We start from the raw sequence: 12822 nt of genomic DNA, 5'->3' as shown, positions 1-12822 counted from the left end.
CGTGCCGAGGCGCTGCTATGCAAGAGGGTGCTGCTTCCGCACGCCAGTGCGACCGCTTGCCTGTGAGCGTCGCCGGATGCCAACAGGTTGCGGAGAATATATCTGATATCTACCCCGGCGGTTCTTCGCAGGCAATGTCAACATTTTGTTTTTATATTTACAGAAGAGAAAACGCAACATTGTGCGCGTGCCAGGTTCCGATTTGTGTTCTGCATTTTGTTCTTTGCTTTCGCATTTCTGCGGAAAAGCAGACGGCACACCTGCCGATAGCAGTTATCACAGGCCATACAGTTTAGCATGCGTATGTGTTTACATATCAATAATCTGGAAATAACGAATGGTACTCGGGACAATTTCAGCTTTTATTTCATCCGAGAAAGAGCTTTTTTTCGGCTTCTCAACGCAAGACAGTACAAATACACGATACAAAATACACATGCTCAATACAAGTTATGCAAACCTGCATTCGACTTTTGAGCTTTACCTTGAACTATTGGCAGTGCCACAGCTTCAAATACTTCTGCCGCTGCCTTTGTCCTTCACGCTCTCTGTTCAAACCTTTCACAAGGAATCGAAATCGCAAAAGAATGTAGAACCTAAGCACTGTTGCTAAAGTATTTTTTCCGTGTTTGGGACACCCTAGCTGAGGAAATGTCAAAGAGTGCAGACACTGCGCAAACTCCTGCATGCTGTCTTCGTGCAGCTTATTTTTACTGAAAAACGCAGTGAATGCATCCTCCATGACCCTTACAGCCTTTGCTGGGTCAACAGAGGGATAAATTAGCCCGCCATTATCAAAATGAGCTGTAAACCAGGAGTCAGCATCGTTCAGCGCACCTTTTCGGGTGGTACAGAACAGGGCTGCACAGGTGGTACGAAGTTTTTTTTTTTTTTTTCTCAGATACACAATATGCACGAGACGCGGCCGGTTAATCGCGATGAAGCTCGTTGGTAATGCCGCGCTTACGGTGAAACATGCGCCTAATATATAACTGCATCCATATAAAATATGTGTAGCGCAAAAGGACAATCGAGGGAACAGAAAAGGTACACAACACAGGTGCTGTCTGTAGCGCCTGTGTACACTCTTTGTGCTACACACTGCCATGGAGCACCGTTACCGACTCGCCCAGGTTTGCATCCTTGTGATTATAACTGCATGCTCTAAAAATGTTTCTCGCCAACAAAAGCAGTTGCCGTTTACCTTCCGTCATTTCTATCGATGCTTCGTTCCCATTGTACAGAATGCGTACTTACGTAGCATCAGATAGCGCAGTAATACGTACGCTCCTTGTTCTAGCGGTAGCCCCGTTTGCCAAAAAAGCAAGTCTTCTCTGTGCACCACCGCTTTCTCTTTGGCATTTTTCTCTGCAGTCTAGTGAGAGGCACTGGGGAAACAACAATCGGGAACCGCGCTTCACCACTGGCGACACAGTAAAAAAAGAAGGGATACAGGCGAGCAAAGAACGCGCGCACAAAACGAGAAAAAAAAAACCGATGCAATCGTCGCCGAGCAGGTAGAAGTGCGGAACGACTCGCATGAGCAAACACCTACACCGTAAATAAACTACTGCACCTTCGTGAAAGCAAAAGACGCGCAGAAGCAGGTTTAACACGCACGCACAACACCAACAGATTGGCGTATTCTGAAGCGAGAAAACTGCGTCGTCTGCTCAGGTGGCACCCTCCCGACAAGCAGCGCCCTCTGCCGCTAACGATTGGCTTTCATTGCAAATAGCGCCATCCTCGCCCATAGGGAAGCGCGGGTGCTCGTCACACTAGCCAGTATATTCTAGGCACTGTAACGCTACTGCATTATGGCTACAGAAACGGATTGGATTGGATGCTTTGGTTGGCTCGATTACGTAGTTGCCAGTCGTTCTAGAGGCATCCGCTAAAAACCGGCTGAACGAAAGCCTATCGAAGAAATTCAAGGATATTTAAGGACTTCAAAATAATTGAGCTGTTTCAAGGCCTTGAAAATGCTATTTTTTTATTCCAGGGTTTTCAAGGGTTTCACGGACCGCTACGAACCCTGACTTCTAACATGCTACCTGTTCGCACATGCATTTCTGTTGGATCCTGCTGTTTTACTCAGGAAGTCTACCACCGCATAAATAAAGAGCATAAGCATACAAACTGTTCTGCCAGTCAGTGTCTATCACAAATATTTTCTGCAATGCAGTGATAAGAACAGCCAAAAGTATTGAGCAGGTTTTTGTAGCAGGCAAAAATTTAATTTGGTGCTCCTTTCCTGTTTTGTAACAGAGTCACAACTGAGAAATCTGACAACGATGAGAATGATGTTTCAGGTAACTCGCACAAAACTACACTCCATGAAATGTGGATTAGAACATGTTTGTAGGCTGATGAGTATTGTCGTGCAGTGAATTGCTACACAGCTGAATGACAGTTTTATGTACCAACTTTCTCAGACAGACTGCCTGTCACCATGAAAGTGGCATTACTTTATGTTAAAAAAACCACGCACCCAACGGAATTGCATGTGCAAACAGGCCCAAACTTTATAAAGGACACATTGTGCATGTTTCAGGTGGCACTAGCAAGCATTGTTTCCACCGTTAACATGCTGTCTATAACTGAGATACATAATGAAGCCAAGCAAACAGCAAGTGCTGGTACAAACAACAGCAACATTCATTAAGATGAACACATTGAGGGCAGTGCAACAGTGAACTGGCAACTGCAATAAAGCATCGGATCCAGTACGTTTGGGACTGTTATAGATGGCTAGCACGACTCTGCGAGCATCATTATAGCAAACAGCACATAACTTCCTGACTGTAGGACAAAGCAACTAATGATAAGCAGATTATATAAACGTGCATGTCATCATGGCACTCCTGGTGTGCAAAAATAGCTGCTGTTGCATAAATGCAAGCCATCTATGTGCCTTGTTCTTTACTCATTTCATATGAAAGTGCATGTACTAACACTCCTAGATCTACTTACAACTATTATTTGGTTCTTTCCTGCAAGCACATCATTGTCAAAGATGAATGTAGAACAGGGGTCTCGCATTTCCCGAGCCTCTGGATGAGGTCCACCTTTGTAACTGTGGCATGGTAGGAAAGATTAGCATGTAGATGAAGGCAGCAGACAGAAACATGGATGTGTGCTTGTTGCATATAAGTACATGCTCCAAAAAGCACCCCTTTAAAAGTTTTTAATTAAGAACACATTGCACAAATCATAAGTTAACTACTCTGCACAGCAAGCACCTACATACTCATCCTATAACTATACTATACTAAAGCGTGTGTCGTAAACGCTGATAAGTAATCCATTTGCTTCCAAAGGCAGTGAATCGCCATCTCGCATTTAAGAACATTGCACTGCTCATAAGTTAACTACTCTGCACAGCAAAAGCATATACTGATCATAGCGGTGAGTCGTAAATGCTGATAATTTACCCATTTGCTTCCAAAGGCAGTGATTCACCATCTGTAGTGTAAGGGCCAATGAAAAAGACTGAAACGCTGTCGACTGAAACAATGTTTAAAATTTGCAAATAACAGATTGGATTACAAAATAACTCTTAATTTTGGGGTCTCAAATATTTATGTGAAAAAAATGTTTTTCAGCCCACCAATTTTTGAACTGAACATGGTACCAAGAAGAACAAGTCACATATGCCAAGATTGATGTGCGTCTGTTTGCCAGTGGCAGTTATTGAGATTGCAGAAATTCAGAAGTTATAGATAGCTTCCAATTATGTCAGGATGAGAAAGAGAACATTTGGGTAAGACGACTACACCAAAAGAATAGGGGTTGTTTACTGGGAAGGCCAGCAGCTTACTTCATTTCGAATAAAGACAAAAAAAAGCAATGGCAAAAATCACTTTGCTCTCCAGCCAAAAAAGACAAGATCACAACAGAAATTTTGCCTTGTATTTTTGGCAAGTCGTGTTTCAATTATCTGTCGTCTGCCATATTTGTGTTGTGGTTGTGTTGTCTGTCTTGTCGTATTTCTATTCTGACTTCTTATCGCATTTGTGTTGTCTGTCGTGTGTCGCATTCTTGTCGCGGATTAAGTGAGGGAATATACTGCGCTCATTCCCCATGCAATTACTGAGCAGCAGACTGCACTCTGTGTGCATTCCAGGGCATGCACAAAACACCTTACTTGAGCACAATCCTGTTTATTAAAACATACTGCCGTCAGCTTCATTTCCGCGATGCAGTTTAGGCCAGCTGCTCCAGCTCCGGGCCGTCCTGGGAGCAATAATGAAACAGCTTGCAATTACATGCCAGACCATATGCACATCCATCAAATGGCATCCAAATGGTTTCCATCAAATGGCATATGTTACACTGCCCCACTGTGTTATTATGCCGTCTGGCTTTCTACAGTGGAACATTGTAGGATTTTACACACACTAAGGGAGCTGAACCTTGCCACACAAGCAGGATACAATGACAAAAAAGCATTCGTTAGAATTTTACGCACTGTTATAGAAGTTCGTACACTTGATTAATGCCGCAGGTCAGAGCACTTTTCTGCCAGGTAGCGTGGGAGGCACTTCTGCTTATCATCTAGGCAGCCCTTCACCTTCAAATAATACCAGGAGTCTGCAGAAACAGGAAGTTAGCTGGCTGATTAGAAAGAGAAGGCTGTTTAATCATTTTTTTCCCAAGTTTCCTCAAATGGCATGGCTTTAGCAGAAGACCTATATTCAAGAAAGTAGCATATCGAATTACAATGAAATTGCTAAATAAAGGCTGCAAAATTGATATCTTGCAGCTTTTTATGTGTCTGATGCTATCATTTTTCGTTCAGCATTTGTCTTTTCTTCACTTGTTTCCTGCCTCATGCTATTTGATTCAGGTAAATTTTCAATCTACTGACAAACTTGAACTCTGCAAGCAAAAGCAGTGCAGGCTCCATGCGGGGCATTCATCGTGATAGGATACAAGCTGAAATTTTGCACAGGAATGGATTTTGCAGACTTGTTTTGCACGTATCAGCACAGCTGGCAAATTTGTTTTGGGGGATGATGGGGAACCTTCACCTTCACAATGTGGCAAGATCAGTTGGCTTTGAACAGCAAACGAAGCGAGTGAATGTGCTTGAGCGTGCATCAGTTTTTTTAGCTGTTTTGAACCAGTGGAGCGAATGCTGGAAACGACGTTTTGCAATTAACTGGGGAAGTTGCCTACCGAGGGACTCGTCATGATCGAGAAAACATGTGGCAGTGATTCAATGTGCTTATTGAAAGTTTTTAGATGGCACGGCATTTACAGACATCCACTAAGATGTTCAGTCCAGCAACGGTCTGAGCTGTCATCGAAGACGGCTATAGATGCTGATAATGATTGTATACTTGTTTTAGTGAAAACTGATCAGCTTTTAAGTGCACATTCGGTCACGGCTCACAGGGTTGCCATGGTCGCCGAACCTGTGTGAAGTGTTCCTCAAAAGAACACTCAACTGATGAATGCATTGAAACCACATTGCAGTTTCTGCAGTCTAAGTGACATCCGACTTAACAAGGTTTTTGTGTATAGCATGATGACGTTAAAGATGAAAAGGATGTCCAAAAGTGAGAAACACTACAGCTTTTAGAAAATATAACCAAGCAAGAAGGAAGTGTTTTCCACTCACCTGTCATTGAAGCTACTTTAATAAGGCATTCATGCTATATTGTGCCAAAGATAACAGGCACTCAAGCTAGCTGTCCTGAGAGCAGCCGAAATTAATACTTTTTAAAGTTTGCACTGATGCCTTGGGGGATGCCTTAGCCCCCAAGTGCACTGATGCCCTGGGGGCTAACTGGCAGAGGCGACGGCACTGATGCAGAGGGTCCTGCGTCACTGAATGCCAGAGGTGACGGCACCGATGCCGAGGGCACTGCTTTGCTAACAGGCAGAGGCAACGGCACTGATGCGGAGAGCCCTGGGTCACTGAATGCCAAAGATGGTACCGATGCCGAGGGCACTGCGTTGCTAACGGGCAGAGGCAACAGCACTAATGCGGAGAGCCCTGGGTCACTCAATGCCAGAGGTGACGACACCGATGCCGAGGGCACTGCGTTGCTAACAGGCAGAGGCAACGGTACTGATGCGGAAGGCCCTAGGTCACTGATTGCCAACGATGACGGCACCGATGCCGAGGGCACTGCGTTGCTAACAGGCAGAGGCAACGGCACTAATGCGGAGGGCCCTGGGTCACTGAATGCGAGAGGTGACGGTACCGATACCGAGGGCACTGCGTTGCTTACTGGCAGAGGCGGCGGCACTGATACGGAGGACCCTGGGTCACTGAATGCCAGAGGTGACGGCACCGATGCCAAGGGCACTGTGTTGCTAACTGGCAGAGGCGACGGGACTGATGCGGAGGGCCCTGCGTCACTGAATGCCATAGGAGACGGCACCGAGGGCGCTGCGTTGCTAACTGCCAGAGGCGATGGCACTGATGCGGGGGGCCCCTGAATGCCAGATGTAATGGCACCGATGCCGAGGGCACTGCGTTGCTAACAGGCAGAGGCAACGTCACTGATGCTGAGAGCCCTCGGTCACTAACTGCCAAAGGTGACGGCACTGACGCTGAGCGAAGAGAAAGGGGTTCCGGAGTTGACAGTGGCATAATGAATCGGGGCTAAAGAGATCGAAAAATTGTTGCCAGTGGAAGGAATGATAACACTAGACCAGTAATAAGTGACACGTGAATTATCTCCTACAGTTGCACAAGCACAGTGCCAGAACTAAGAACAAGAAGTTCTGGGATGCTGAATAGTGTAGCACTCAATGTAAAAAATTAGAAATGACCAGCCAACTGATATTTATATAAAACATTTTCACTTATGTCGAATTCCAATGGGAGATCGCGAGCGCTTGGCTCGGTCACAAATGAAGTGCATCACTCTTTCAGAGATCACTTCCTCCAAGTTTGCGAATGGAATGAGTTCGCTCCTGCTGCAGCATGCTTCCGAGTCAGCCTACGCCACTTGCCCGCATCCGGTGCACCTAAGCACATCAGCACGCGGTGAACTGGTTCTCGTGGCCCTGCATCCTACAATGGCCGCTGCTGCCTTTGCAGGCTGCTTTCACTCTGATGCAAGCACATTTTTGCAACTATTGTCGAAACAAACGTTTCACATGGCATGAATATTGCTGCTTCTGATAAAGCGTAATCAAATCTAGGATCGAAGCTATCATCTTTGAAGCCATTTCAAAAAGCCGCCAACTCTGAGCACAGCGCGGAGGTTTCGCAAATGAAATGAATGCAAGTTTCTCTTCCAGCCGTGGCTGTACCACAAGTGTCTCAAGTGATCATAATTCAGACAACTGTACCTCAGCACCGGACTGTGCAAACTGCGACGGGGAGCACCCCACATCCTCAAGAGCTTGTCACTGCATGTGGGTTTACTCCCACAGTCGCTTGGCTCATGGGGTTTATGTCCTGCAGCCCCAACGTCTTGTCCGTACAAAAACTGGGCGGGGGGGGGGGGGGGGGAGACGGGATTTGCTTCTCCAGAGGGGGGGGGGGGGGGGGGTTCGGCTCTTTGGGACGGACTTCCGCTGCTGCTGAAGAGCAGACTTGTCCTCGCTCTTTTGGGGTTGCCGTAGCCTTAAAAAAGGGCGTGCCGCATGGGCCAGCTGGCCCGCAATGTCGCGGGTTGTAGCAGCACGGTAGTGGATCCCGTCCCGGGCGAGCCTTCCCTCCCCTGCTTGCAGCCTTGAAAGGTCAGCAAATGTCGACTTCAGCCCGCCATACATTTTCTTCAGCTGTGCGTTCGCCATCATTGCCTTAGCGAGCACTTTCTTTCCCTTGTTGCTGGTTCGAGAAGGAAGCAAATCACAAGTCTATTTGCAAAGGGGGCCATGTTCTCCTGAACACCCTGTGCAACATCACTCGGCTCGACTCCTTTAAGCAAATCGGTCAGCCCTGCATGAACGATTATCACCCGCTTACTGTGCTGCTTCCGCCTTGCTGCTTGGCCAGATGCTGTAACAAGGCCCCCGTCACGTTACCTACGCGGCTGACTTTGACGTGTACACCACTGCCCAGGATTCTCCGCAGTGCTGTCGCGATTCGGGGGGCGTTACTATCCCCAACGATATGGACTTCCGGGGTGGCGTCAGCCCCACTCCTGTGCTGTTCCTCCAGCCGTTGGTCAGTGTTCTGCGTGTAGTCTTGGTCTGCTGTTTTGCTCCCATGGGATCGATCCCGTTTCTTGGGACCCGACTCTCCAACCTTCAAGGCCCCGCGCGCGTTCCCGTCACCACCTTGCCGACGCCTATCATTTGCAACAGCCAAACTGCCCTCCGGGAACCCTGGAGCCCTCTCATGTGCGTCCCTCAGTGCACACTGAGGCAACATCGGCGGTAACCGGTCTTTCCTGAGATGACAGTGCAAGTTGGGCGGTGTCTACGGGCTGTTCCAGTTTCTCGACTCCCTTGAAATTCGGCTGTTCTCTCAGGTTGCTACTGGCGGCCGGGAGAGATGACCCAGACGGTGTCAGCTCATTGCACTCACTAGTCACGGACTCCTCGATCCCGGACACAACATCGGAAACATCGCTTGAGGTTTGTAACTTCTCTTGTAAACCATGTACACTTGCGAGAGAGAGAGAGAAAACATTTATTGCTCTAAAAATTTCTGGTTTTAGCGGCGGGCCGATGTCTTCATATCTTCGGCCTCTTCACAAGGTCGGCGCCCCTATACCAGGGCACCGCTGAGTCTTGCTGCTTCGCAGGCGTGCCGCACCAGTTCCCTTTGGGCCGTGAGCTCGCTGCTTGTCAGCAGACCCCATTGTTCCGCACTCGGGTTATTTAGTTTGTGGAAGGCTCTGTTTCGTTCGCATTCCCATGTGATGTGGTATAGTGTGGGGGTTGCCCCGCACCACGGACATGTGTTCCTGTATTGTGTAGGGAACATCTTGTGTAGTATGTATAGATTGTGGAAAGTCCCTGCTTGTAGTCTCCGCCAGCAGACCGTGCTGTGTTAATGAAGTGTGGGGTGGTGGGTATTTGAATCTCCGCCCTCTGTGGCAATTTAGTATTTCTGTATACGTTGGTTCCACCGTTATGGAGTCCTCCAGGGCTTCTGACTGCACTGCTCGGTTCGTGATCTCGCGAACTAGGCTGTCTACCCTCGAATTACCCTCTATCCCGGTGTGTGCCGGTATCCAGAAAATTCTGTGTCTTAAGGTCTTATTTGGAAGCCTTGCTTCGAGGAGGATGCTCAGCGCTTCCTTGCTTATTTTGCTCCGTGTGTAGTTCCTGCATGCCGCTTTGGAGTCTGTTACGATTATCAGAGACTTGTTCCTACGGTGACCTTCGGCCGCCGCTAGACCTACGGCAGCCTCCTCCCCCTCCGTTACCGTACAGTTTCTTAACGTCGCACTGCTGATTGGTTCCCCCATGTGGTCTACCACTGCTGCCGCGACTCTGAACTTCCTGGTCCTGCGGTCCCATGGGTATAGGGCCGCGTCTGTGTATACTGTATCTTCCATTGTGGCTAGGTTCCGCTGCACATAGTCTGCCCTGGCCTGCCTTCTATCGGCGTGGAGGTTGGGATCCATGTTTCTCGGCAGGGGGCTGACATCCGGTGTTTGACGGACCTCGTCTGGAATGGTGGCTGTTCTACCTACGATCCCTTCTACGTCGTGTCCTAATCTCTCTAGGAGCTTGCGGCTATCCACTTCACGCTCCGATGCTTGCAGTCTGGCAGCAAGTGCCTCGACTATGCCGCACAGGTTGCGCGTAAAAGACTTGTTTCCAGCTGCTTCAGCGCTTGCAAAACCCGTCTCATCCAGGTAAGCCCACCTCCGACAGCTGTCACACTGCACCATCGGCTCGTCCTCGCGCTCCTTTTTCTTCGACGGCCTCGCCATTCCCGCAACCACGTGCCAGCTAGCGCCACCCAGTGCCTCCCAGGCGAAGCCTGTATCTGAGCGCCTTGGTTACAGGTGGCGGCACACGTCCAGCGTAAGGCGTAGCGTAGGCTTAGTTGCACGCCGTCGATGCCGGGTTCCAGTGTTCACTGCGTGGTTCACTGTAGGCATATAAGTGCCATTCAGGTTTTTTCCGGCGGCACACGCTCCACATAAAGGCACTCCCAAACGTGGCGTTGCCGACACCTGTCGTCAGACGCGACATCCACTAGCTGCGTCGAGAGCAAAGCGCACGTGGGCGCACGTGCTAAGCATGAACGCACGTAAAACGCACGAACGTAAAACGCATGCTAGCGGGTGCCCGTGTCTTGAAGCGCAGCGCCAACGCTGTCTTCTTTTAGAACACGGACGTGACACTCTTTCGGAGCACTTCACACCTCTCGCTGCCCCGCACAAAGTAAACGCTACTGTGGCGCCGAAAAGGCTGCAAGCGCAGTGCACCGATGATAACCGCAGGTGAGTCGTCGTTTTGCTCTTCGATCAGTTCAGCCCCGTGACAACCGCGCGCGTGACTAGTGAAAAAAAAAAAAATAGCGGGACGTTCAAGATCGCCAGGGCGGAAGTAATACGTACTGTGGTGGCGAAGGCTGGGCCCAAAAGCTTGAGGTAGGCCGTCCGCGCCCCTGGTGGAAGTGTTTGGCACCACTCCACCTCCAAAACGGGCTACCCGTCCCTCAGAGGCTCTGCATGTGTTCGGATGCACGAACAGCTGTGGACACGACGATGTAATCTTCCATTGTATTAAAAGCTTGCGGCGTTGCTGAGAGGAGATATAAATTCAAGCCGACCAAAGGAAACAATCTACTCGAAGCATTTTTGTAACTCTGACTACATGCAGTTTGTTCCTAATGCGATTACTATAGGGCTTTGACAGAAATGCATGGCTGAACCATGACGCAGTTCTTTCTGTTTCTTGTACAAAACAGTCGGGACAGTCATCTATGATTCGTTCATGGACTGCAATTTCATAATCGCATCGGCGCATGGTTGTATTCGCGCGTCTCTTTTTTTTTTCCTTTTTTTTGCGCAAAAGCTTCCCGCAACGGCTTCTGTGCTAAACATGGACAACTCATCAGTAGCACGCGCTGATGATTTTTGCGAACTAGCAGATGATTAGGAAGAGCCCACTGCTGTGTCGAAGCTAGTTTGTGAATACTGCGAGATCTTTTCCAGCACGGCACGTGCCTGATATCTTTGTGAAACCCTTACGGGAGCATTAGAAGATATGGAGTGTACCGCTCAGCTGGGTATAGGCGCATTCAGGTAAGGAGCGCAAAAAGCGACGTTTTCTTCGGTGCGTCCAAGCAATCAATCATCGAAATTGTTCATACATGGCCTTGCGATTTTTGCACCCGTTGCTGCCTCGTCATTCGGAACACGGTTTTCTCATACAGGTATGGGCGCGCAGGAGCTGCAGCTTGGCTTTCAACATACCTCAGCCGTCAATTCACTAAACGTGTATTGTGACAGTACGATAAAAAGGAAAGGCTTTCAACGTCTGCTAAATGACCTATGACTCGAGCAGCATTCTGCGCGCATTTGACTTGGTCTCCAGCTCAATGGCCCCGTCAGTGCCTCGTATGCATTGCAGAGTTCCGCTACCGCGCTTCGCTTATTGTTCATTTGTCTGGTAGCAGCTGTGTACTGCTTCACCCTTTCTATAAAATTCTTCGTTTCCCCAAGGTACCACGACTGGCATTCAAAGCAGGATTTGGTACACCAAGCTTTGGGTTCATTTTTCACAATAATGACCTTTCAGGCGGGGCGAGAGGCCTGGACGGAGGAAGTCGGCTAGGTTCGCTGCCCTTCCTTCCCAGGAATATGCGGGCCGATGTTTCGCTGCGGGCCATGTAGTTTCTGCTAATAATGACACACATTACTTTTAAAAATGCCTCACTGTAACCAAAGCAAGTTTTCATGTCAAATATACGCTCCCCATAGCGGAAGTGCTGCATTGCTTGTGGGCGTATCTTGTACGGATACATGCGGTAAAAATCCCACTGTTCATTCGTGTGGAAATGGCATGCCATAATGACATTCACAAAGCCGCAGAGAGCTGCGATCAACACAGCGTAGCGAAGGAGCCGCATGCGCAGCTTCCCCGTTGTTGTTGTTATGAACTTTATTTTTCCACCGATGTAGGAGGCCCCCTACTCCCCGCCCCCGGCACGCAGGCCTATGGGACGGAGGCCGGGGCCTCCGCGACTAAAGACAGGCGAAGCGACAGTGTTTCTTCGCGGCTTCAGCCGCCAGGCGGACAGCTTGCTGCTAGTTGGCGGGGGACTCGCTCCGCAGTAGCAGTTCCCAGGCTTCTCTACTATTTATGTTTTCCTTGGCGCCAGGGGAATCAAGGCATCCCATCGTTCATCCCATCGCAATCAGGCGGCTCTACGGCTGCCCGGAAGTAGTGAGCTCGGGCTAGCTCGTGCGCCGCCTCGTTGCCGGGGACGCACTCGTGCGCGGGGGTCCAAGTAATTCGAATCTTTCTTTCAAGTTTTCCTTTCTCTAAAATTTTGGCTGCCTCCGTCGAGACCCTCCCTTTTCCAAAGTACTAGACAGCTGTTTTGCTGTCACTAATAACTATGCTGGCTTCCGTTCCGACGCAAGCGAGCGCTATTGCAACTTCTTCAGCCGTGTCTACATTTCGGCTTCTAACGGACGCGGCGGCGGGCACGCCGCGGCCGTTGACGACCACAGCCACCGCCGCCCCCGACTTCCCGCTAGCCGCGTCCACGTAGGCGACCTCCCCCGGCTTCATTTTCCCCGCTTTCTTTGCGAGCGTCTCGGCCCTCTTCTGTCTCCTCTCCTTGTTGTACGTAGGGTGCATGTTTTTAGGTAAGGGGGGGGGGGGGGGGGGGGGTACTATTATATATTCGTGACACTCTCGTGGAATGTCTACTTT

The 12822-nt window shown here is 49.2% G+C and overlaps 1 protein-coding gene across 3 annotated transcripts in view; it reads left to right on the top strand.

Annotated features, from left to right (window-relative positions):
- Positions 1 to 12822, top strand: part of LOC146182166 (protein phosphatase inhibitor 2-like) — an 82685-nt gene that overhangs the window by 26078 nt on the left and 43785 nt on the right. The window contains exon 1 of one of the 3 annotated variants that reach the window (XM_084577189.1): positions 9545 to 10376. The exons of 1 other annotated variant lie outside the window; for it this stretch is intronic. In XM_084577189.1, coding sequence (XP_084433315.1) covers positions 10174 to 10376 — 203 coding nt within the window. In that variant the 5' untranslated portion in view covers positions 9545 to 10173. Of the gene's footprint in view, positions 1 to 9544; positions 10377 to 12822 lie in introns of those variants that run through there. One more of the 3 variants, XM_084577186.1, reaches the window with a different exon arrangement.

Source organism: Amblyomma maculatum, chromosome 8 (assembly GCF_055883805.1).
Source record: "Amblyomma maculatum isolate TAMU_Amacu chromosome 8, ASM5588380v1, whole genome shotgun sequence".
Classification (NCBI taxonomy): domain Eukaryota; kingdom Metazoa; phylum Arthropoda; class Arachnida; order Ixodida; family Ixodidae; genus Amblyomma; species Amblyomma maculatum.
Note: the sequence above shows the minus strand (reverse complement) of the source record. Positions and strands in the feature narration are given on the sequence as shown.